The 27783-nt window shown below is 36.9% G+C and overlaps 1 protein-coding gene across 1 annotated transcript in view; it reads right to left on the bottom strand.

The window, feature by feature from the left end:
- Positions 1 to 27783, bottom strand: part of Kdm4c (lysine demethylase 4C) — a 399763-nt gene that overhangs the window by 55675 nt on the left and 316305 nt on the right. The window contains exon 18 of the mRNA XM_026391491.2: positions 10891 to 11076. Coding sequence (XP_026247276.2) covers positions 10891 to 11076 — 186 coding nt within the window. The remainder of the gene's footprint in view (positions 1 to 10890; positions 11077 to 27783) is intronic.

Below are 27783 nucleotides of genomic sequence, written 5' to 3'. Positions count from 1 at the left end.
TGTCAACAGGAAGGCACTACTTGCTACCTATGCTGAATGGCAAGCAACTTACTTCACAAAGAGTGAAGATGGGAGTTCACATTAGATTGGTAGGGCTGGTAGTGACCCAGTGCTAAGCCAAAATCTGATGTGAGCTTCTCCCAGAGTCCTATCTGATTACCTTAGATGCTAGAAAATGTGTGAGCCTCAGGTACTAGCCTATGGAGGTCAGCCCGCAGAAACTCTTGGGCTCTTTCCTTTCAGGAGTTCTTCAGGTTTCAAATTCTCTGCTAAAATTTGGGGATAATTATAGTTTTCACACAATTCCAATCATTTACAGAAAGATTTATGTGTATGTACATAGAAATTAACGAGTTCAATCTAACATTTATATGGAAGTGCAAAGGACCTAATATACTAGGAGGAATTGAGGGGAGGGAAGAAGTTGGAGCACTTACAATTTGGAAGAAATAAAATGAGAAGTACTTATTCAACAATAAGATGATATAATTTAAATGACATCAGATGGGATATTTTCAACAGAGAAGCAAGGGACAGAGGGATCCTACATGTACTCTTCCTGCCTATAAAATAATATCTACCACACAAATTACTGTGAGGAATATGTAATAATGTACTGTGTGTGAACATGTAGAGTACACTATAAAAGACAATATATACAAATGTTAGCTATTTCTATTACTTTAAAAACCCTTATCTAGCTGGGCATGATGGCACATATCAATAATCCCAGGGGGGTTGAGAGGCTAAAATAGTAGGGATCACAAGTTCAAAGCCAGTCTTAGCAACTTTGCAAGGACCTGTCTCAAAACATTTAAAAAGCAGGGGTGGGGGGTGGGGAGTACTATTGATGTGGCTCAGTGGTAAAGTGCTCCTGGGTTCAATCCCTGTTGGCAAAACAAAACAATCTTATCTAAATTTATATACTGTATCCAACAAAGGTCACTTGAGCAATAGACAAAGTTGGGGGAAGAAGCAATTGTACTACAAAGATACAATGCTTGACAGACAGACACACATAAACTTTTAAGTTTTACTGGATTTCAGGAGAAACAGCGAAAGGAACAGGAAAAGGAAAAGTAGCTGAAAGCTTTCACTTCCACCAGAACTATCACGGAACAAGCATGGATTTTGCCTATCTGTCATGTTAATCAAAGGGAATAAATCCAGTCTTTAAAGACCATTATTAACCATGCAAACTCATATGCATCTGGAAGTCTGTCTCATGCTAAGTCAATCTATATCTCCAGCACTGTGCTGACAGGTGTGTGGGGCATGAAGAAAAGGCAAAGAACTGACAGGTCTTACAGCAGTAAACTGGTCCTTCCCAGTCTCATGCCTGGGGACCCTGTTCTCTATTGCACAGGGTTAATCTCTGGTCCTTATAACCTCAATTAAGCTATTTTTTCAGCACCCAATAAAAACACCACTCTGTTCCAAATACGTAATAAAGGTGAAAATTGAGAGCAGACTTTAAGGTATAAATAAAACATTGTTGAATATATGGGTTTGAAAATTTTATACTTCTTTAAATTCCTGAGAAACATACTGAGTAAAAGGAGTCATACTAAACCATAGACCTACCTGGGAATCAAGCAAAGACAAACAAAATGGGAAATAACTCGTGAGGGAAATAATTCATGAAGCAGAGGGTTTTACTTCTCTCTGCCTCCTGCCCCAAATAAAGGCTTCTGAGCAACAGATCAACCCTGCAATGGCTAAGAGAAAAATTAAATGATATTTTATTGAAAAAAGTTAGAGAAATTTCTGTTTCCTGCTGCTTTAAAACTTCACTGACCCTCTATACCCAGCATGGGACAAGATGAGAGGATACATGATACGTCACGATGGAAACAAGTAGACTTCAGATAAGGAATATCAGGAAACTGCTCAATTTACCTGGAAAGGGAGGAAGTATTGATTTCTATACCAGAAATGTGCCACATTATTCACGGAGATGGTCCCAATATTCCAAGGAAGGGCAAGACAATAACATTGGGACTCCCCTAGGCTTCTCTGTCTTCTGCACAAGAGACTTCATGAGACCCTTTGAATTAATCCAGAGATTTATGTATCATGCTGGATGAGAGTACAGACTTGGAGAATACCCTTTTAATATAATTTTTTGAAGTTATCTTATTTAATTGCCTTTCCTATTGCTTGCAGCTAATAGTCTTAAAAATTATACTTTCATTATATTTTGTCAGTATCTATGGATTTAATTATGATTATATCATCTAATTACTGTTTCAACATGAAGGAACTGAAAACCCCACCTCTTGTGCTTTACAAATGTGGGAAAGTTAAATGCCCTTTTCTGTCATGTGTCTGCTCACACTACTGTATCCATGGTACTCAACTCTAAAACCAATGTTAAAATATGGGACTAGTGTCACTACTTAATTTTCTTAACAAGCTATCAGATGATACTGTGTGCCTTAATTATTAAAAAAAAAATAAGAGTACAAATTGCTGGGAAGATTTAAAATTTCCAAGGATGAGACATATTAATTCTGAAAAACTAAGTGCTTTACATGAAAACATCCTTACGTATGCTAAAAGATGTACAAGATAAAGTGACTTTAAGTTGGCCCATTAAAGTGACTAAGTATCAAGTGCCCCATGAACACATTTTCTAATGCAGTTGGCCCTCTGTCTGCTGACTACTTCATGGTACAAATAACAGAACCAAGTACAGAAAGCAACATGGACAGTTTTCTCCTGATGATTCTGATGAGTCCATTTTGATGATTAAAAACCAAACCTGGGCCAAGAAGCTTTTTTTTTTTTCCTTGAAATTCCCCACCCCTCCCAGCCTAGGTTAATATGGAGTTTTAAAAGACCAGGAAAAAAAAAAAAGTTCAGGCAAATATTCTGTCCTATTAAGCCATATTATTCCATAGAGAACTAAAATAACATTTTGAATGAGATGAAAACTTATAAAAGTTCTATTTTGTTACAAAAATAATCAAGTTAATGGTCTTCATTTTTTTCCCTGGGGGGTGGGGGGGTAGGGGGGTTACTGGGGATTGAACTCAGGAGCACTCAGCCACTAAGATACATCCCCAGCCCTATTTTATATTTTATTTAGAGACAGGGTCTCACTGAGTTGCTTAGCACTTTGCTTTTGCGGAGGCTAGCACTGAACTTGAGATCCTCGTGCCTCGGCCCCCAAGCTGCTGGGATGACAGGTGTGCATCACCGTGCCACGCAAGTTAATGGTTCTTAATTTTCTTTCTGAAATATAAAAGCACAACTATTTAACAAGTGTTTATTCTAGCATATGAAAATTTTATTGATGAAAAATGCTTATACACTATGATTATCTTACTTGAGGTTTTTGTTTCTATTATTTCAATTAATTTTTAAAACTTTTATCAATTTTTACTAATTTCTCCATGTAGCCTTATACTATTCCAGAATAAAGCAAAATAGTTCTGCTATAGGAAGATTTTCCAAGTTATCTCCCAAACTGGATGTTTAGCACCATGAGCCAGACCATAAAAAAATGTTTCCTTCCAGAAATCTGAATTTAAAGAAAATTATGGCAGCAGACCCATCTTCTCTGAAATGTTTTTCACATTGAATAAAGTTGAATTCCTGTTGTTCATTTCATTTTAACCTGAAAAACCAGCACTTTCTAATAAGGTTCTGCATAGCAAAAGAAACAACAGTGTGAGGAGAAAGCCTCTAGAATGGGAGAAAGTATTGTCAGGTACTATTCTAACAAAAGATTAATATCCACAAAGAACCTAAAAACCTCAACACCAAAAACAAACAATAACCCATCCAATAAATGGGCAAATGAACTAAACACATTCTTTTCAAAGTACAAATGGCCGAGTACATGAAAACAAAAATGTTTAACATCTTTAGCCATCAGAGAAAATGCAAATCAAAACTACATTGAGATTCCATCTAGCTCCAGTCAGAATGGCAATCATCAAGAATACAAATAAAAAAATTCTGGCAATGATGAGGGGAGAAAAGGAACTCTTATATACTATCAGTGGGATAGATCAGTATGGAGGATCCTCAAAAACTAAAAGTAGATTCACCATACAACCCAGGTCAGAATACTTTAATGATACATGCATACTCATGTTTATTGCAGCACAATTTACAATAGCCAGGTAATAGAATCAGCCTAGGTATCCATCAAAAGAGAACTAGATAAAGAAAATTTGGAACATATACACAATGGAGTTTTATTCAGCCATAAAGAAAAATAAAATCATGTAATTTGCATGAAAATGGATCTGGAAAGTACTATGTTAAGTAAAATATGGCAGACACAAAAAGACAAACATTGAATATTTTCTCTCGTAAACCAGAATGAAGACCATTAGGACACAGGAAGGGGATTGGGAAGACACTGGGGGGTAAAACTGATCACATTATATGCATGTACAAATATGCCACAAGGAAACACATTATTCTGTACAATTATTATGCACCAATAAAAAGATTTTTAAAAAAGAGTAATTTCATATATATCAACTGAACTCACATCAGTATAATATCAGAACTTGGAGGTCTGGATAATTCTCTCAATGAGGCCTCAGCATTGATTCACAGGGGTACACAATAAAAAGGTTGAGCAGGAATCTGAACAAAAGAGTGCCTGAAGACAAAATTGCTCTGACCATACCCATATCACAAAATGCTAACAAGTCCTGATCCTTTGTGGTGCAATGACAATTCAACTATCCAGAATTATCAGTAGTTATGGACCTGTGAGTTGACTTCCTAGATTTCTGAGATTTAAATGTAATAAGAGCTTATCAAATGTTTAACAAAATGATTATTTTTCATTTGTATAAAGAGTCTAGTGTTCAACCATTTTTATAGTGATCTTTCCAAAATCATTCTAAAATCTCGTTTCCCTTATTAGATTATGCTGGGGTATTTTGAACCTGAGTTCCCCCTTCAGGATTAGAAGATTCCTATTCCAGTTTCTGAGTGTGCTATTTGGTGACATCCTCAGCATTAGTCCTTTCTGGGAATTGTTCTTGGCTGAGAGAGAGATAACTCACAGAAGTTCATACATTTTTCCGGGGGTAGCTTGTGTCCTCAATGTGTTGTTACAGACCCATAAACTCTACCTACCCTTCAAGGGCCATCTCAGCTTTACAGCTACTTCTAGGACCCCCTGAAGTATCTGTTGACATCTCACTGCACCTCAACTTCTCCCTTTACCCAAGCTTATTTCCTTTGCCCTTCTTGTACTTTTCCTTCCATTCCTCAAGTGATGATCCCAAAGTACTCCCTGATAAACTATCTGCCTTAGTTGCTGCTTCCCAGGGAATCTGCTACACCAAAACTACAAATAGGACCAACTGTTCCGCACCATTACAATCCCTGATATGGTCCACTCTCTAAAGTGATTCAAGATAGGGGTTGAGGGCTGTCACTTCCCATCAAACTATTAATTGTTGATCTCAGTCAAGCTAACTTACATGCTATCCTTTACTTCTTGCTGATATGAAGCTCTAACCTCCAAGTTTTTAAAATTTCAAATATGCTAAATTAATCCACACATTTGAATCTCACCTACAAAAACATTGCCAAGGCCCTGCGTTAAGACCTAGAAAATCCCTTTACGATAAAAGGCACATACCACCTTCCTTTGGTTCTTTACTGTTTAATTCTGGTTTATTAAGTTGTGTTTCTGATAGTGGAGGTTCATGAACAAGATATCTCCTAATAACTAAGGTTCTACCAAGGTTGCTTGTTAACACATTAAAAATAATAAAAAACTGAAAAATACTGTATGCCTCAGCCCCAAAGGCTTCAAGTTATCACAGGGGCTTTTCTGGGATTTTAGGCAAACAAGCATTGTCTACTTGCAAATCAAATAAGGTGTCTCAAATAACATATTAACAAGTTTTTTAAGTTCAGTTGGATGTTTTTGGGAAGTACACCTGAAGTTAAGTTCTTTAATCTAACATCTAACCAGATTAAAGGATAAGAAATCAGAGCCTGGGAAAAGGATGTACTCTAAAGAGAGACATTGTTCTCAGTGACCTAGGAAATGACCTTGATTTCTGCCCCCAAATAAGGAGGATGTGGGCTTGCTGATCCTAAAATAAAAAGGCCTTTTGTTAAGAGTAAATTCTTCTATTGAATGAAGATAGAAACTACCCATAAAGACTAACTGGAGTAATACCAGCTGAGAAAGGAGGACTGTAAATTCAAGCCAGCCTTGGCACAACAACACAAAACAGGGCTAGGGATGTGGCTCAATGGTCAAGTGCCCCTGAGTTCAATCCTTGGTACCCAAAACATCCCCCCCAAAAAGAGAAACTGGAGACTGTAATCCCAATAGCTCAGGAGGCTGAAGCATGAGGATGACAAGTTCAAAGCCAGTCTCAGCAAAAGCAAGTTGCTAAACAACTCAGTGAGACCCTGTCTCTAAATAAAATAGAAAAAAAAGGGATGGGGATGTGATTCAGTGGTAGAGTGCCCCAAGTTCAATCCCCAGTAACCACCCCACACCTCAAACCCCTCCCCCTGCAAAGAAAAAATAGTAACTGGAGGGCTGGCATTGTAGTTTAGCAGTGAAGCATGTGCCTAGCATGCCCAAGGTCCTAGGTTCAACTGCCAGCACTGAAATTTCAAAAAAAAAAAAAAAAAGAAGAAAGAAAAGAAGAAAAGCGACTGTATGGTACAAAATATGGCTTTCATTTGAATCAAAGTAATGATCAAACCAGTGTAGACTGTGTTGCAATGGATAGTTCTATGAAGGAATAGTGAGCAGAACAAAAGCCATATTGAGATATTCAGGGCTGGGGTTGTGGCTCAGTGGCAGAGCACTTGCCTAGCATGTGTGCAGCACTAGATTCAATTCTCAGCACCATGAATCAATAAATAAAATAAAGGTCCATTGACAACTAAAAAAATTTTTTAAAAAAGATATTCAGCCTCTGCTCTGTTCTGCATAGTCTCTCCATTCTGATTACCTTCTGTATCCTCAGCTGATTAGTATTAAAAACTGCAATGGAAACACCTACTGTCTCTTCCCACAAATTTAAAAATTTCTTGAAATACTTGATGTAGCTTCGAAAGTGGGACTGCAACCACTGCAACTGGTGCCAGAAGTGGGACTGGTGCGAAGACCCTTACCAAATGACCAGATTTTGATAGAGATCTAGAAATGGGGAGGTCAGAGGGTAGGCTAAGTGTGGCTCAACAGAGACAAAAGACCCTCTGGCTAGAGGCTGAGAGGCTGTTGTAAGGAGTGGGCTGGTGACCATGAAACTTTCCCTCTACATCCCACACCAGGTCCTATGATTAATTGGCAGGCTCAGCAGAAGGTGGGTTAGCTTAAGACTCTCCCTGCACTGGGCTAAGAAAGAGAAAAAATGGAATTACCAAGGGAAAATAAGCCCAGAACATGGGAATTTACTACAGATCCCCTGAAGTACTGCTCTACTCACAGAAAGTATAGTGGAAAATGGCTTTATGTTCACCAACTTGGTCCTTCCCAAGTAAATTGCTAATGAAAATGCAGTAAGAAAGCAAATTGAGGGGTGCTGAAGACTTAACAATTTAAAATGGGATATATTTAATACTGTTGGCAATATTTTAAAAAATCTCTATTTTCATTGGCTTTACCTGATAAGGTGAACAAGGAACAGTTTGGTTTCAAATGTAAATATACCAAAAGGTCTATGCTAAATATTTCTCCTCCCAGGAAAAGCTGACCTTAACCTTCTATAATCTGGGATAAATAAACTGAGATCTCAACAAAACACTTCTATTGATAGAAAGATGAGAGACTTCTTTTTTTTAAATGTTTGCTAGGTTTAGAAATATTGATCAGATTCAAGTTTAAATCACCGTAGCTGTAACTTTTTAAAAAATCCTTCTATGAATTCTTTACTTCCTGCCTTTGCTTTGGTCAGAATTCTCTCCTTATCTTTGAATAATATCAGTGCATACTCGGGAGGCCATTTGAAAACAAACACATGTAGAAAACACAAGCCATATTCAAATACCAGATAACTATATGCACAAGTCTGAGAAGAATGCAGTTGGTCATAACAAATGTTATTGAACAGATTATTAGTGAGAATATCAAAATTATTAAAAGAAAAAATAACAATAAAAAATTCTGTCATCAGTGAAACACAGACATCTAGATCTAAAGACAGAGAGATGAGAGTTTATGGAAATGATACCAATCAGGTCACTTTAGATGAGTATTAGCTGAATTTTGGTTCCCTTTATAAAAAGGATGTAAGAAAAACTAAAGGAAGAAGAATTGACCTATGCAGTTGAGTTCTATACTTAAGTGAAGAAAAATAAAACAGGATGGATTCAACCTATAGTGTTTGATGCCACACTCACTGGCATTAGGTTTAACTAAAAGTAGGTAAACTCTCACTTGTAATTAATTCTCAATTAACTGATTGAGTCTATCTCTAAACTGTCTCCAAAATCAAGATGCTTCTCTTCATTCCCAGGACATGGTCACTGTGGAAGTCCAGTCCCCATGCTTTTAACCAAAGTTGCCAGATTCTATAAATCCTTCCTGTTAGTTCCTAGACATTTGGGGGGAAGGAATCCATACTTGAATGCTAACCAAAGAAGAATGGATAAGTATTTTCAGAAACCCAGTGTTCATAATATTTCCCCCTAGAGAACAGGAAGGAAGGAAGGAAGGAAGGAAGGAAGGAAGGAAGGAAGGAAGGAAGGAAGGAACGAACTACATGCAATGCTGTAAATTAAATAATGTTCTGACCGCACTTTACAAAATATACCAAGCTTAAACTAGATATGTAGCATACAGTAGTTTTAAAATCATCTATAAGTCAAATATTTTCTTTTTCATCATCTTTATAAAACTCATTAGTAACATAAACCTGACTGAACCACACATCAGAGTTAACAGGAATGAGGTCATGATTAAACAGCTAGATCTCTTTAATAGCAACTTCAATATAATCATCAGTAACCACAAAGCTTTGGAATATTAAAATGGGAGTGTATGGTCCCAAATAAGGCTTTGGATGGATTCCCCCACCACTTTTCAAGTTTAGAGTTAGGAATTCAACTAATCTTAGAGTATGGGCTGAAGAGACATTTCCATTCCAGCACTTACTGATCATGAACTCCATCTATTTGGGCATGGAACTGAACCTCCCTGAACTTGGGCTTCTTACCCTTGAAACAGGAAAGTACTATTCACATAGGATTTGTATAAGACTGCAGCACGAACAAAAGGAAAAATTTTTAAAAAAATAATGCAGTTTGTATAGGATTGCAGCACCAACAAAAGGAGAAATTAAAAAACAATAATGCAATTTTCATTTTTTTGAGTATTGTGAACTGAAAATAATATAGTCAGATAGAATCCCATTTTTTTTTTTTTTAATAAATGAGGGAGCTGAGGCTCAGAGACAAAAATTTGGACAAGGTTGTACAGCTTTTACTGGCAGGATCTAAGTGTGACTAGCAACCACTCTGCCTCTAGACCTTATTCACATAACAAAACACACTCACATGGATCAGCTAATGAGGTAATACTATTGACTACACTCTGTAAATGGCAAAGTGCCATACTAATATATTGTGCTGCTATCATAATTTTTAAAAGATGTTAAAATGTATTTTCTGACAAACACAATACTACTCTTTGCAAGAGTACATCAACTCAAGATACTAAGGAATAGGCATGAATGTACATGCAACTTGTGACCTGAAACAATGGGAAATAACTTTTAAATATATATGACAGTTGGTGGCATCATTTTGTACTCTTGGGCACTCGAACACATCTGCACATAGTCCCAACCCACAAATGTCAAATATTTCTCAAGATGCCAAAGGAAATTGCTGGAATCATTACAAAGAACTGGGAGATTTTTTGTGGATGGGTCCTGGCTCCACAAGCCAATAGTGACAACTTGGCAGCCTGTACACAAGAGGCTGAAACAAGACAAGCATATTAGTCTCCAAATAGCCTATGGCCAAGTCTCCCAGGGATAACAGAAAGAGGCAAATTAGCAAAGCTTAGCATCTATATACAATGTTTTGCCTCATCTTTGGTAGCCAAAAACCATTACAGTGAATTGGAAAGCCAAAAAAGGGATGTCAGCCATTTCTGTACTGTCATAATTTTTCTAGCTTTTGAAAAGGAGGAAGGGTTTCATCCACCAAGGACAGGTAAACTGAATAACATTTAAATTTACATGTTACTTGGTTGTAAACACTATTTTCCACAATTAAATTCAGTCCTGAGTTAAAGGGAAAAGGTAAAAACCAAACCAAAACAAAGGAGTACTTTATTCTCTTCTACTCCTTTATGAGAACATCCTCACTCCTTCCAGGGACTTTATTCTTTCTCTAACTTCACAATTTCAGGCTACAAGGCTCCACAAAGTTCCTGGCTATCCTCTTTTTCCCTTTAAAATGTTACTGCTTTTTGCTTCTTTTAGGAGAAATGAAATAAAAAAATACCAGGTCCACAGCATAAATTGCACAGATTATTTGCTGCATAATCTCAGATGATGCTTTTCACATCACTGTCCTCCAGGAAATGATCTCCCTCATACCCTGGATATGTGTAGCGCATAACCTGTAATGCAATGCTCAGCAATCCTGTAAATAGATTGGACATAAAGAATGGACATAAAGAGTTTTACTTATTCATCTACTTATTCACTCATTCAACTCAGTAAATATTATTGTGTCTACTGCACACTAGACCCTGGTGAATCTTGTACAAATATCTGCAAATAATTGTGTGTAATTTCATCCCCCAATAAACAAAGTCTGGACATGTCAACAATGAGCAACACAGCAGAATAAAATATGCTACCTAGGCCTGGGTTCAGGAGGGAATTCAGATGTTGTCTCAGCATTGAGAAGGGACAGTGACCTTACCACATTTGGATTGACCTTGTGTCGGAAGCACGTGATGTTCACCACATAAGGCCAATCGTCAGGCTCCATCAATACCCCTGCAGCATGGGCACAAGTGACATGGAAGGAAGCTGGGCAGCGGCCGTAAGAACACTGGATGCAAGCTCCAGAGACCTTCTTAACACGGTGTCTGCAGAAGATGCATTTCTGGAGGGTTAAAACAGAGAAGAACATCACTTCACACTCTGTAACTCAGCCAATTTCCACACTTCAGAGAATAATAGCTATTAGAGGAGGAAAAAACTGATTACATCAACAAGTCCTGACCCTCCAGGGGCCCCAGTGGTGAAAGCATCTGTGGCAATATAGTCTGCTCACTTTAAAGGAAACACACTTCCACAGTCACACGCCACCAGACATATGCTTAAATGCTTCTTGTGGTTAGGAAAGTCAAATTATTTAGCACATGCTCCTCTTGGCTCAAAGCTCAGGAAAAGGCCCAAGGGTGCTCCTGTAAATCACCCACGGATGCTTTACCTCCTCGTGGCAGGACTTTCTATACAGCAAAAGACAAAGACTACAGGTTTTTAGGACAGGCACAGACACTTCTAAATCAAATGAGGTCTTCAAAAACACACAAACAGCATACAGATGGGCTAAGTTTTCCATTTACAAGGAAATGGAAAGTGTTAAATGGTCCAATGTGAAAACTAGGGGCTCAAATGTTTAATAATCCAAATCTGAACCTTTCATGACTGACACAAGAATACGCCTCCCAAAGTGAGAAAATTGAAAATCACCCCAAAGGGCATAATTCTATTGAACATTTATAGCTGACAATGCCTGGGGAAGAGAAAATGAAAATAAAAACAGCAATAATGATTACCACAATCTGAAAATTAAATTGCATACAATTAGCCCGAGACATTACCAGTACATTTGCTGCAAGAGATAGGGAAGATCACACAGCCTCACTTAATGTAAGATCTGTGCACTAATATTTGAGGAGGAAGAAAAACTGGTTATAGAACAGCACAGGCTCAGGTTTAGAAAGCAGAGGAAGCAGAATGATCAAAAAGATCAACCTTCCATTCCTTCAGATAAAAAAGGTCTACAATCTGTTCAAATGTTAGTGCAACTGCTCTTCATTCATAGCTACATTTTCTTTCCCAAGCCAAAAAAGGTACTTAAAGTCAATATCTTTTGGGGACGGCAATATTTTATCACAGATCTGCAAGAATCAACGTGCACTTAACTCTTCTTTGCCCTCACACCTGATTAGCAGCTCAGGCTCATAGATTCTGTTCCTTGGTCTTACTCTGAATGCCCCCTGTCCATCCATAGCAACTGCCACTGCCTCTACCTATGATGGCCTATGAAGCAAAGAAATGGCTTCTTAATTGGTCTCACCAACTTTTATTTCATTCTACATTTCATCTGCCCCAGAACTGCCAGAGTGATCTCTTTACTATACAAATCACATACCATCCTGCTTAATTTCCTTCAATGGCTTCTCTCATCTACAAGTCATTTGGAATATGTGTGGGAGAAGATCTGCATGAGATGGAAGAGTAAAGCTTACAGAAGGGCCTTCATGGCCCACTAGAGCAATGTTGTTTCCTACTAGTCCCCGCAATAGCCACACACTGCAGGCACCTATCTGATTTCCCTATTCATCCAGATTCAATGTAAAATTAAGTATTTTTAAGTAGGGCTTGAAAATGGGGCCTATTGATTTAAAATTTGGTTTCTCTCTCTTTGTGGGGAAGGGGTAGACAAGCAAACTGTAGACAACAAGACCCATATTATCTGCATAAAGGCATTATTTAATAGTTCATCTTGGTATCTCTAGAAATTCTTGGAATCTTTTTTTGATAATTTTTTGTACTTTAGTATATTTTTGTCAATATAATTATTTGAAATAGAAGGGCAGCAATAACACCAAAAAATCCAATTAGGAGCCTGAGGCATTAATCACTCAATTTTTTAAAAGTCTAACTATACAACATAGAAGTCAGTTGTTTGAGTATTTTCTTAACTAATAGGGTATTTTAAGGGTAGGAAAGAGGCCAACCACTGAAGAACCCAGCAGCCACCAGGGCTTCTGTGCAACACGCTCCAGAGTTATATACTTTCCTATTGGTGGCAAAATTCCTGAGGCCCAGTGAGGTATTGGGAATCTAGTGTGAAACTACAAGTTCATAGGGTAGATACTCTGTGGCTAAGCACCCCCACCCAGCTACAGACAACACACCTTGCTCTACATATAACCTAACCCTGCTCAAATTTCAGCAACACAAAGAATAGGGGAGGAGGGAGGAAAAAAAAAAAAAAACAAGCCAATGCCTAGGCCACAAGTAGGAATGGCTAGAAGGGGCCTCAGAACCCACTCATGAACATTATCTCAAATAGTAAAAGCAGCAATAAATAACATAAAGACTGTAGACACCACTTCTGTGAGAAGCAACAACCTAGACTTGTCCCACAACCTTTTAGAACATATGGAATTGTCAAATCTAGAAGAACAATCATAAAGGGGGGTACCCCCCATATACCCAGTTATATACAACATAACTGTGAGATATATAAATTCTCTTGTGAGACTGACAGAAAAGAAAAGATCCTCAAGTTTTGACATAATACATACTATATGAAAATGTTCTAATAATCACCAAAGAACCAGCCAGGAAACTATAATACGAACCATTTGGAAATATATTCAACAACTTACAAGAATCTGATACCCTAGGACATTTCACCAAGAGAACGCTGTGCCCTAAATAGGCCCTCAAATAAAAATAGAAGAGAGCCCTCACATAAAAGTAGAAGAGAACTCCATTCTAACACATGCACACAACTCAACATAGAGATACAAGAAATATGAAAAAACAAGGTAACATGGTATCACAAGAAAATTACACAAGAAAATTACTCCCAAATTAGCAAAGTAGATGAATTATGGGATAAAGAATTCATAAGAATGATTATGAAAAAACAAACACTGAATTTCAAAATACCACAGAAAAACAATTGAATGAATTGAGGAAGTCAGTACAGCATATGCATGAAAATTTCAATAAAGAGAAAGATGTGGAAAAAAATGAAACATACATCTTAGAAGTGAAATCACAATAAATCAAGTAAAAATTTTGTTTAAAGTCTCTTATCAGAGTAGACCAGTGGAAGACAGAATCTCAAAACAAAGACAGAAAACAAAGAGGTCAGTCTTATATATTCAGTATTCCAACGGCTTAAACCAAAGAAAATAAATAGTAATAATCAGAATATACATTAAGAGACAAAATTTAAGAACCATTGAAATAAAAGAGGGATCTGAGACAGAGGTTAATGGAATGGATAACCTTTTCAGAAAAATTTAAAAAGAAAAAAAAAATTCCAAACCTTGGGAATGAGATGAACATCCACGTATAAGAGGTTTTCAGAAATCCCACTAGACTAGAACAAAGAAGAACCTTTCTTCAACATTCTAATTAAAGGGCCTAATATACAGAATAAGGATAGAATTTTAAAAGCCTCAAGAGGAAAATATCAGGTTACACTTAGAAGAAAGTTAAGCAGAATTAGGAGGGCTTGGAAGACATCATTCCAAACCCCAAAAGAAAATTACTGCCAAACAAGATGGCTAGGTCTAGCAAAATTACTATTTAGAATTAAAAGAGAATAAAAACTTTTCAAGATAAGCAGAAACCAAAAGAATTCCGGACTACTAAGCCAGAACTATAGAAAATACTTAACAAAATACTACACACAAAAGAAACCAAAAACAAATTTCAGACATTACAAATGGCTGACTCTCATTAGAAGAGTGGAGAGCAAATTTAAAAAGAGGACCAAATTCAACATTAGAAATAAATCAAAATGGTGGGGATTAATAAACATCCCTCTATAACAATATTGACTCTAACTGGTCTCAAATCTCCAATTAAAAAATAGACTGGCAGATGGATCCAAAAAATTGTAAAACTCAGAAGAATGGATAAGTTTCTAGACACATTTAGTATCAAACTTGTACCAAAAGATACAGAAAACCTAACCAGACAATAACAAGCAATGAGATTAAAACAGTAAAAAAAAAAAAAAAAAAAAAGTTTTGCAACAAAGAAAAACCCAGATCAGACAAACTCACCTGAATTCTAAAGAAAGATTTAAAGGACAATCATCCTCAAATTATTCCATGAAACACAAAGAAAGTGGGTGTGACACTTCTAAATTCATTCCTTGAAAGGAGTATCACACTGATACCAAAACTAGATATGGATAAGTCAAGAAAAGAAAACTACACAGGCCAATAGCCTTGATGAACATAGATGCACAGATCCTTAATAAAACATTAGCAAATTGTATTCAACAACACATTAAGAAAATTGTACAACATGACCAAGTTGGTTTCATTCCAGGGATACAAAGATGGTTCAACATGCACAAATCAATCAATATAATTCATAACATAAATAGAATTGAGGACAAAATCATATAATGATCTCAACAGGTGAAGAAAAGGCCTTTGACAAAAGTTAGCACCCATTTAACATGATAAAGGTTATATACAACAAACCCAAAGCAAACATCACAATAAATAAGGAAAATCTGAAAGTATTTCCTCTGAAAACAAGAACAAGAAAGGACATCCACTCTCACCACTGCTGTTTAGTTCTTGAAATTCTAACCAGAGTAATCAGGCAAGAGAAAGAAATAAAGGAAATATAAACAGGAAAGAAAGAAGTCAAATCATCACTAATAATGATCCTATACTTAGAAGATTCAACATGTTCCACCTAAAGACTTCTAAGGATAATAAACAAATTGAGCAAACTTGGAGGATACAAAATCAACATTCAAAAAGAAATCAGGGAAAAATAAACTGAAAAAGAATTCAGGGAAACAATTCCATTCACAATATCTTCAAAGAAAAAAAGTCAACAAAACAAAAACAACAACAGGGCTAGGGCTACAGCTCAGTGGCAGAGCGCTTCCCTAGCATGTGTGAGGCACTGGATTTGAACCTTAGCACCACATAAAAATAAACAAATAAAATAAAGGCATTCTGTCCATCTACAACTACAAATTTTAAAAAAAAGAACTCAAGATTACATCTAAGAAAGGAGATGGAAGACCTCTATTTTAAAATATATATAACACTAAAAAAAAAAAAAAAAGAAGAAGAAGAAGAAGAAATGGAAGAAGACACAAGAAGATAGAAAGTCCTCCTGGGTTCATGGATTGGCAGAACTAATATTGTTAAGTGGCCATATTACAAAACAACCTATAGATTCCATGTAATTCCTATCAAAACACCACATTAGCCACAGGAATTCTAAGTAGAAAGAGCAATGCTGAAGGCATTATGTGATTTTAAACTTCAGAGCTTTAGTATCAAAAACAGAATGCTACTGGCATACAAACAGGTAAGGGAGAGCAAATGGAATAGAACAGAAAACAAACACACAAAAGACAAACACAGATACAATCATCTGATCTTTGACAAAATCACTAAAAACATACATTTGAGAAAAGGCAGTCTTTCTAACAAGTGGGGTTGGGGGCAATATATATATATATATATCACACGCACGTGCGCGCGTGCACACACATATATACAATATATATTATATATACTATATTACATAATATATAGTATGTATATTATACATATGAAAGAAAATAGAGTCCTATTTCTGATTCTGTGCAAAGGACAACTCAAAATGGATCCAAAATGTAAGAATTAGATCCGAAAACTTGTAACTGTTAAAAGTAAACATAAGATTTACATTCTAACATACAGGTAGAGCAATGACTTCTGCAATAGGACATCTAAAACTCAGGAACTGCTACCAAGAATACTGAAATGGAATGGCATCAATTTACAAAGTTTCTGTAAAGTAAAGGAAACAATGAAGAGCATGAAACGTGAGCCTATAGAATGGAAGAAAATCTTTGCCAGCTACTCTCTCACAGAGGATTAATGTCCAGAATATATAAAGAACTCAAAAAAAGTTAAAAAAAATGGGCAAATGGAGTAAACAGATACTTCTCAAAGAATAATAATAATATATATATATATATATATAAAAATGTTTAACACTCAGATAAATGGAAATCAATACCACATTGAGATTTCATCTCACTCCATTTAGAATGACAATCTATCAAGAATATAAATAACAATAATTGCTGATAAAGATGCAGGGAAAAGAAAAACTTAATACACTGTTGATGGGATTGTAAATTAGTATAACCATTATGGAACTCAGTATGGAGGTTCCTCAATAGACTAGCAATGAAACCACCATATGACCCAGTTACATCACTCCTTGGTATTTATCCTAAAAACTTATAGTCATCATGTGACATTTCCATCTTTATAGCAGCACAGTTCACAACAGCCAAGTTATGAAACAAGCCTAGATGACCATGAACAGATAAATGGGTAAAGAAAACATGGTGTATATACACAATGAATTTTTTTCAGTCATAAAAAAGAATGCTATTATGTCATTTGCAGGAAAATAGAAGGATTGAAAAGAATTATGTTAAGCAAAATAAACAAGACTCAGAGTTAAGGATTATATGTTTTCTTTCATATGTGGAAGCTGGAGAGTAAAAACCGGGGAAAAGGAGTCTCATGAAATTATAAGGAAAAGCACCCCTGGATTTAATCCCCAGAACTGAAATAAAACATCTAAGTTAAAGACATCTAAGACAAATAAGACATTTGTATGTTACAATAGAATAGGCACTATGAAAGAAGATGAGACAAAAATGCTATGTGGAACCAGAATGAATGATGCCATGAATCATGCTTGGAACAAGAGAGGAAAGTAGGCTTTGAGTGAAGGTGAAGGCTGAATGGATCAAGATAGTAAAACCAGTACCTGCTAACCAACCATATGGGCCCAGATCCTACATAAACATATAGGGAAAGGAACAAAACCATAATAGCCTGACAAACTAGAACCAGATGGTTAATGGGTAGAGGGTTGCAGGTGAACTGGAGAAAAAACACTTAATGTTCTATAATACAGGATAACTATACTTGACAATAATTAATTGAACATTTCAAAATAACTAGGAGAAAGAATTTTTGGATATTCCCAACATAAAGAATAATATATGACTCTTGAGATGACTGATAACACCAATTACTCTCATCTGATCATTACACAATACATACACGTACTGAAATGTCACACTGCATTCCATAAATATGTATGATTACTATACTAAATGAAGATAAAATGTATTAAAAAATTAAAAGAAGAAAGAGAGCAATGAGAGTACCAGAAAATGTTTAGAATTTTTATACTATGAGAAATAGATGGAACTAGATTCACAGAGAAGTAGATAAGCACTAATCCTAAATAAGAACTAGCAAAGGTTACTGGAGGAATAAGAATAGTTCCCATCTCAAAAGCCTCAGGGCTACTCCAAAGCACATTTCCACAATTAAAAAGGAAGAAACTTGGGTCAACATGAAGTAATTATTGTAAAACAGTGCCACTCAGCACACTCTTCACATGCTGCTTCTGAAGATTCTCATGCATTTTAAGAATCTCTGAGCACTACTGTAGGATAGCAGGCTGAGTGTGGTTTTCTTCATACGGCCTGTGGAGGCACTGATGATTGTGCCTTCAGAACAAAGCCCTGAGAAACTAGGAAACAGAGTTGGGAATGTGCCAGGGCAGAGCTTCTACCTGCTATAAGAGCTGAGGCTAGAGACCAAAGTAGGAAAAAACAATGAATTAATGCCTACCTCCTCAAGATAAGTGTATTTCAGTTTAAAAATACATTGTGGGTGTGTGTGTGTGTGTGTGTGTGTACATACACATTTTTTTAAGTGTGTGTTTGGTGGGGAGGTGAATGGGAGGAGATCAGAAGGCACTTGACAGACTTTGGGGAACTTACAGCCCAGCAAAAACCCATCAGTAGCTGTATTAGTTTTGTCTTCTGTTTATTTGTTTTGTGGCACTGGAGATTGAACCCCAGGTGCTTTACCCCTGTACTACATTTCTGGCCCTTTTATTTTTTATTTTGAGGTAAGGTCTCTCTAAATTGCTGAAGCTGGCCTTGCAATCCTCCTGCTTTAGCCTCCCAATTAGGATTAAGGGGCGCACCACCACTCCTGGCTTAGCAGGTTTTCTTCACAGACTGTTCTGGCAAGGTTAATGCCAAAGATGAACATAGCCCACTCTGTCCTCAAGTATAGGCAGCAAGTGGGGCCCCTAATCCTACCTGAATATAAATCTCCTAGGATCTGAACCAACATTCACCAATAAGAAAAGCAGATTCACATTTGAGCCAAGGAAAGAGAAAATGCACTCAAAACATTCAACTAAACTACAAACAAATACTTTAAAAATCAAAAACACTTGAGGAAAGTCAACGCCATAAAACAGAGGGTGCTATAATTAATAAACAGAAAAGTAAAAGCTAAGGAGGTTGGTAAACACAAACAAGATGAACCTAAAATAGGTACTGTACATATCATGATAAAACTTTCAAAATATATCCCATCAATTAAAAAAAAAGAAGGTAACAACCACATAGTCAACTCTGCAATTATCACACACACAAAAACAATTCAAGGCTTGTTGACTACTGGAATGCATGCCTACAGATTGTATAGTACCCAGAAGAAAAGGTCAAAAGATGGAAAATGTAACACAAATTCTAAGGAGCACAGAAAAGAGTCCAGATGTTCTGTTACTCTTCTAAATAGCATCCCAGAGAAATAGAAAAATAATAGAAATTATTTAGATCAACCAAAGTCCCAACAAGTAGAATTCATTATATTAAAAAAAAATACTCCATCTACTGTTGTTCAATTCTCTTAGAGAGGGAAGATGGGAGGGGAGGGGAGGGGGGATAGTAGGGGATAGGAAAGGTAGCAGAATACAACTGTCACTAATATGGCATTATGTAAAAATGCGGATGTATAACCGATGTGATTCTGCACTTTGTATTTGGGGTAAAAATGGGAGTTCATAACCCACTTGAATCAAATGTATGAAAGATGATATGTCATGAGCTTTGTAATGTTTTGAACAACCATTTAAAAAATAATAAAAATTAAAATTAAAAAAATACTTTAAGCATAGCCTCGTAGGAAGGAAGGAAGGAAGGAAGGAAGGAAGGAAGGAAGGAAGGAAGGAAGGAAGGAAGGAAGGGAGGGAGGGAGGGAGGGAGGGAGGAAGAAATTAATTAATTCTAAAACCTTCCAGAGAAGAAAAGTGAAATGTCAGGTAACTATCAGATTTCTAATCTGAAATAGTGCATTCAAAAAAAGACAGTGATATGATGATGTTCTCCAATCTCTGAAGGAAAATTAAATGTGGTCTGTAATCATGCATATAATCATTTAAGAGTGAGGATAACATAGTTTCTCCTTTTCTATTTCAAATTCAAGAATCAGAAATGTGTATGAAGAAATGAAGAGCAACCAAAATATTAAATATATAGATAAAACTAAATGAAAACTGACTTTATAAAATAATAATGGAAAATCTTCCAGATTGCTTATTTTTAAATTTTTTAATTTGTTTTTTTCAGATATACAAGACAGTAGAATATATTTGGACACATGTATACATACATGAAATATAACTTCCCATTCTTGTGGTGGTACATGATGTGGAGTTAACTGGTTGTGTATCCATATATGAACATAGGAAAGTCATGTCTGGTTTATCTTATTGTCCTTCTTATTCGCATCCTCTCTTCCAGATTTTAAATAAAGTTTAAATAGATAACGATGGTTCCATTAAGGAGAAAGTGATATTTAAAATGTTCTAATGTTCTTGAATTGTTTGGAAAAAGAAGAAAAAGTATCAAATAAACTAATAGAGTGGGAGGGGATGATGAAAAACAATGATTTCAAACAAAGACAAGAAAGGAAAAAGAATAGGAGGGAGCCAAAGGAAAATACATTGTAAATTGGTAGAATTAAACCCTGAGTTTATTTTCTTAACTATAAAAACTAACCTTTATCTTATAAGCCAGACTTTTTTAAAGTGTGAGATTAAAAATAGTTTAGACTTGTGAAACATGCATTCCTAGTTGAAATTATTCAACTCTGCAACTTTAGTACAAATGCAGTCATAAGTAATATATAGGCATTGCTGTGTTGCAATAAAACTGTGAATAAACAATGAGCACATGCCTTTGTTTGCTGACCCTTGCTACAGGCCACAGGCACATATCTGAAGTTGGTAAGCTATGAAATGATTGAACTAGTATTTAAGAAAGATCATTTTAGCTGCAAGGGAGATAAAGTATAGACTGACAGGGAAAAGAAACTGGAAACCATGGAAACATTGAAGCAAAGAATGATGAAAAGTTGGGCTCAAGGGAAGTGGCTATTAGGAAGAAAGTAAAATTTGAGTGTTTTTAACTCAATGCCCTCTGTTGACAGAAGATTCTACTTCTTCCTCTAAATACAGTCACTCACTCAAGTTCTTGGTAGACAAACTGTCTTCTGTGGGAAAGAATGTCCCCTGCAGCTGCTCAAAGTCTTAGGATGGAGGCACCACTATGATCCAGAAGGATAAGCACGGAGATAACAGACAATAAGATTATTGGGCATTTAAAAGCAGAAAAAGTTCAGAAAGAAAGGGCCATTCTCTGCAGTTCACTGTTTAAGATGTCAGTAACACTTAGGAAAGTGATAAGGTGCCAGTTTCTGGATGAAGATTCTGGAAGTCAAATGAGAGCCATCACCTTTTTTTTTTTTTTTGGTATCTATTTGCCTTTATTAAGATTTTAACATGCTTCATTGTATTGTTTATTGCAAATTAATAATATATTTGACTATATAGGGCTGGGGATGTGGCTCAAGCGGTAGCATGCTCACCTGGCATGCGTGTGGCCCGAGTTCGATCCTCAGCACCACATGCAAACAAAGATGTTGTGTCTGCTGAAAACTAAAAAACAAATATTAAAATATTCCCTCTCTCTCTCTCAAAAAAAATGACTATATAACCTTTGATGCCTTTAGAATAATGTCAAGGAGCGGCTGAGTCCCAGAGAAACCAACACAGCACAGCAGGAAAATGCTGGCACAAGTAACAAGATATGTGACTTTAGGGTGTCACTCACTTTTACATTTTCCCAGGAAGGATACCGGGGACTGATCAGCCAATATTTGTTTAATTAAACTGAATCCTCCAAATTTCATGACCTGATTTCTGTTTCCTGAACAGGGCAAAATACCCCCTTGTAATATTTTTAGCATCAGGAACATTAGAACAAGCATCAGAACTACCAGGAGGCATGGATAAAATGCAGAATACAGGCCTTGCCCCAGAGTTTCAGGAACTCTGTGAGGGGGGCCATTGGACCTGCATTTCTAAACAATTTCTCAGTGATACTGATATTGTCAATCCATAGGTCACACTTTGAGAATCAATGGCTTAGAGGGTTAAAAACTAAAGAGTTATCAATTATTCTGAGATACTTTAGTACAAGAAAATTCAGGAAGTACAATGTTCCTTTCACCTATTCCACAGTGTCAAGGGCTGAGAAAATCCTCAGGCAAATATGATTTATAGAGCACTGTACTTTCTTGGGGGTCTGGATTTCCATACTTATTCCAGTGGCATAGGCCATTAAGGCTACTAATGGATTGAGGAAGTAATGAAGTATCTGGCAATGAAGTTTTGTGTATCATTAGATTTCTTGAGCATATAGCTTGGCAAAGGGCATCAAGAAATGATGAGCTGTGAAGGAGTTGGAGGTTCAAAGCACATCTTCCCTTTTATTCTATTAATATGATTTATAATATGATTTTGTTTTTGTTTTGCCAGTTTTATGGTTCTTTTTTCTTCCATAAAAAGGCAGGTAATTCTAAAATAGGCACAAATGCATTTTATTTTAATTACTGGTTCTCTATTAGACATGTAACAAGCTAATGATAATGATAAATTAACTAATTCCTTTTGCTTTTCAAAGATAACTTTTTTCAAGCACAACACAGCAAGGTAATGCTTCCAACTGAAACAGTGCATTATGTTGGATTCAGTGGATGTCACTATTGTTGCAGGTAAGTCAGAGGACTGATGATGAAACTTCCATCTTGCTCCAAATCCTTCCACATAGGTTTCACAGCAGAAACTCCAACTCCCAACACCACCTGTAAGATTTACGATCTGGGGCAGGCATGGTGGTGCACACTGGTAATCCCAGCAACTTGGGAGACTGAGGCAGGAGGATCACAAGTTCAAACACACCCTCAGCAACCTAGTAAGGCCCTAAGCAACTTAGCAAGACCCTGTCTCAAAATAAAAATGGCTGGGGATGTGGCTCAGTGGTTAAGCACCCTGGTGGTTCAATCCCTAGTGAGCACCCCCACTCCCAAAAGCCTTATGTTCTGCTTATCAGTAGAGATTAAGTCGTTCTCTCAAGTGAACAGCAAGGCTGACTGATGCTTTAGGAACAATGATATGATAAAGTTTGGGTTCTAAAACAAGAACTTAAAATTTAGCGGTAACAGACATATAGCAACTGGACCAGAATGCAACTTCAGTCACATGAAAGTGAGATTTAAAAGGAGACAGAAAAGTAGACTCATGCAAAGATAAACCAGTTCACCCAGAGAACTAAAGAGCAGCAGGGGTGGGCAGAAAAGGGAGGACATTGAACTCTGAGGTCCCTAGTAGATGGACTCTGCTGGGATTGACTACTTTTGTGACAGCAGTCTAACCAATATTCTGATGTCAGCAGTCCAAGGATGTTACAGATCACACAGAAAACACAAAATGATGGGAAAGCACGATTCTGTACACTTCTGCAATTGCTCCTAATGTGGTAAGCCCTCTGCACCTCCCCACAAAAAGTTATTTCTACACTTCAGAGAATTGAAACAAATGGCTTATCATGCTGAGTATATTGAATTAAATCTTTATTTATGGTTGGTATCAGAGGCCATCTATCTCATCGCTTTTTGTTTGGTGACAGTCACCATGCAAAAGGTGAGAAAGCTAAGAAAAAGTCAAAGTAGCAGACCAAGGGGGAAAGGGCAAAGTGATGAGCTCAGCCTGGCCAAGAGACAGGGATAGAAAAATGGACTGGGGTGGCAAAGCATCAGATATCAGGCTACATGTATTCAAAACAAGGCTAAAGAGCCATGGTTGGCTTTGAAAAAATGTTAAATGAGAATCACAAATGAATTTTAGAACTGCAAAGGCCACAGCAATTCAGACATAAATTGGCAAATTAATAAATGACTTCTGAAAATATTATGTCAACAGCACAGTTATATTTGTTTTATTTTGGATCAACAAATACACCACAAGGAAGATCACCAAATATGCGTCCTTTTGGAAGCACATTTAATCCAAGCACCAGAACACTGACTACATACTATAGTGCTCAAAAAAATATCCATTAACTAAATAAATGACTGGTTTCAATTATTATATGTATTACCTCATTATTTAAGCCACTTTAATACCTATTAAATATCTTCTATATAAAAAGCATTTTGAAAAAGGCAAAAGGATACATAAACATGAAAAATATATGACCCTTGAAATTTAAGAAGCTTAATTTGGCATTCAAAAATCACTTTGAATGTGGTAACAAAAGCTTTGCAGTGATAATCACAATAGGAAAGATAGAGCTCTACTGGGTTTGGAAGGAGAGAGTGTGAGACTTGCTGGGCAAAGGTGAACATGGCCTTTGAGACTTGTATTCTCTACCTATAGACCAATTGCACTTTTACTGAGCAGACCTACAAGAGAGACGAGAGGGTGAGCTCCATAATGGGGTGGGGGGCAAAGTGTATGCACCAAATACTGGAAGGACAAGGAAGCTAGTATGATTCTGTTTTGATGGCACAAGTCACAGGGGAGTTAGTCATGTGGCAGGACATTGTAGACAAGTCCCCTGAACTGAGGGCCAGGGGTCACATAGTCCAGACAGAACTGGATGAGTCACATCATGCAGGCTCATAATAACTCACAAAAAGTAAAATCAAGTTTCTCACAATTAATTTTTTAGATTTCAGATGTGGTGTAAGTGAATCTGCACAAGGTCAAAGGCTACACTGGAAAGTTTTGGGGGCACATGCTTCACACTGGTTGAGACTACAGCAGCAAGGATACAGGACCTGCCACACAGCTCAGAGAAGCTTCCCAACAGGGTTTTAGCAGACCAGGGAAACCAACACAAAGAGGTGGACTCCTCCGAGATCATCCTAGAGGACTAGCAGGCTTCAGTTACTGTACATGGAGTGGGGTGAGGGGGAAGAAAGGCATTCTAGATGCAAGTAACCAAACTCTGAGGTGGAAAACGTGAGTAAAATTGAGTGAGAACACAGCCAGAGGAAGACAGGCCAAAACAGCAAGATCTTGAAAGGCCTTAACTATACAAACTCGGTCACGAATTTCACTTGCCCAGGTGAGAGACTGACAATTCATGCTATAACTTAGAGGTTTGTGCACTGAAGCCTGGTCCTCAATGTGGTGGTGTAAAGGTGTTGTTAATCTTTATCAGGTGGAGCCTAGTAGAAGGTCATTAGGTCATAGGGACTCCATCTTCACAAACGGACAGATGCTATCTCAAGGGGGTGGGTCAGGCATGGTGGGACTACATTAGCTTTCACAAGAGGAGCTTGTTATAAAGGAGGTTATCCCACTCACTTGCCCCTTCTGCACATGGCTGTTTCCTTTCTCACTTTTCTACCAAGTTACGACACAGCTGGGGCCCTCACCAGGGTATCAGCATCACATTGTTTCGACCTTCCGGATCCAGAATCATGAATCCCAAACTCTTTTCTTCATATATTACCCAACATCAAACATTCTATTGTAGCGACACAAAATGAAATAAGAGAGCTTAGCATTTGCAGCTAATTTTCTGATGGAAAATTATTACAATTTCCTAAGTGGTTCTGGGCTAAGCTTCAGGCAACTAAGCAATTCTACAGACCAGTCTACTCAGAAAATCAGCACCAACTTTAGCTACAAATACCTGTTGGCCACACACATCTCTTCAATTATCCATGTTTTGCTCCTCTAGAGTTGAACAAATTATTCATCAAAGGCACTTGGCACAGTGTACAAACTAAATATCTGGGGAGAACCTAGACCAAACACGACATTCCTTCAAATCTCCTCGCCATGAGTAGTATTTCACATTAGTTAGCATGGACCAGGAAGTCAGATAGATCTTGTTTTGAAATCTAGGCTGGCACAGGGACAAAGACAAGTCACACAAATAGCAAAACTAACACAGGTGCAACAAAACAGGAGTGAAGGGCAAGAAGATTGAAGGTAAAACACACTAGTCTTTGAACTCTCCCCTTCTCTCTTCTATGGTGCTCTCTGCAGAAATAGAGCTTCCCTGCTACACTTACTACCTGTGCTGTGCAGGAAACCCAGATATAAGAGCAACATTTGCAAATAAATTAAATATTAAAGGCAACATCACAATCTCATGTTAAAAGAAGTCCTTCACGGGTAGTATATAGCAACAATTGCTGAATCACAAAATAGGTTGTTATCTATGTTGAGAAAAATCAATCACTTATCATTTTTTACTTCTCTCAACAGCCTATTTGGGTTCCATCCTTCATTTCAAGTGTATTTCAAATTTAAAGGGCAAATGGGGGCATACAATTACAGAATATAGACAGCTTTAGAATAAATCTTATTCTGAGTATTTATTAAGTGTCACTAAACATCTTTCAGGAAATGGGAGGGGAAAGAAAGCCTCTTAAACCACAAAATAAGTGTTCTCTAAATACCTTTGAATTTGCATTTTTATTTCCTTTTATGTTAATGTTAAAGAGCACATGTTTCCTAGAGGAAATTTCATTATTTGAAATTACTGTTTACCAGAGATCAAACAGAAATGCTTGCTCTCTCTGAATGAAGCATTTATTAGTTGAACTCAGAATTGCTGAATTATTTGCTTAACAAGAGAAAAGTCACACTGTCCTTTTTGGTACATCTGGCCCCTGGCAAGAGCTGCTATTGTGTCCACTTCTCATCCAATAAAAATGTCCCCCAATTTTAAAGTTTCTTATAACTTAGGAGAGTTTCTAAACTCTAACCAACTTACATAGTTTTATAATTCTCTGAATTAATGTTGGGAACCACAATATTTTAAACATTTAGTTCACAGTTAAATTTTATAAACACACAATTTTCCTATTGAGGCATAATTGAGCAAGGCCAGGTAATAAGCATTCTGTTCCAAGGACAAGGAAAAACAAAAAAAAATCATTATTTATTATGAATGTCAGATATGGTTTGCTATTGGTATTATTGAAGCAAAGCCTAAGACACATTTTCTATTTATTTCTGGCCTCAAGCATGAGGGCCTAAAGATACCTGACAAAAATTGAATAAATCAAAGATAAGGACTAATTATCCTTAGATAATATTTGTTCTCAGAGTGCAAATACCCAACAACAGTAAAGTCTGCACTGCTGATTTGCTGATTTTTTTTAAGAAGTGTTTATTCTAAAATTCCAGTTTTTTCTTTGATTGCTGAAAATCCATGCATATGTGAGTCTGGGATGAAACAGGAAATATGTGCCTCATTCACAGATCTGCAGTGAAAAAAAACTGTGCCCACAAGTGACTTTCAAGCATCTCTCTCTTGTCTGACTTCCCCTGAGCATTTTTTTTTAACAGTTTAAATGCACCTTCAGAGACACTCAGCTGCACATACTTCTCTTGATGAGTGATACTTATTATGAGCAGTTCAGAAAAGGAACAATATGAGAATTCATTATTTTTGATAACCACACAAGCCTCCATGATGGGGTGTTCTTAATGCTCTCAACTCCAGAAGGTTTCCCAAGGCTTCTGAGGGCATATAACCCTTATTAGAAACTGTCATCCATGAATTGTTCTGTCTGTGACCTGGCCCAACCTCTTCGACTTCTGCCTT

Source organism: Urocitellus parryii, chromosome 4, assembly GCF_045843805.1.
Source record: "Urocitellus parryii isolate mUroPar1 chromosome 4, mUroPar1.hap1, whole genome shotgun sequence".
In the NCBI taxonomy this organism is placed as follows: Eukaryota; Metazoa; Chordata; class Mammalia; order Rodentia; family Sciuridae; genus Urocitellus; species Urocitellus parryii.
The sequence above is the reverse complement of the archived record's forward strand: the minus strand, read 5'-3'. Positions and strand labels throughout refer to the sequence as shown.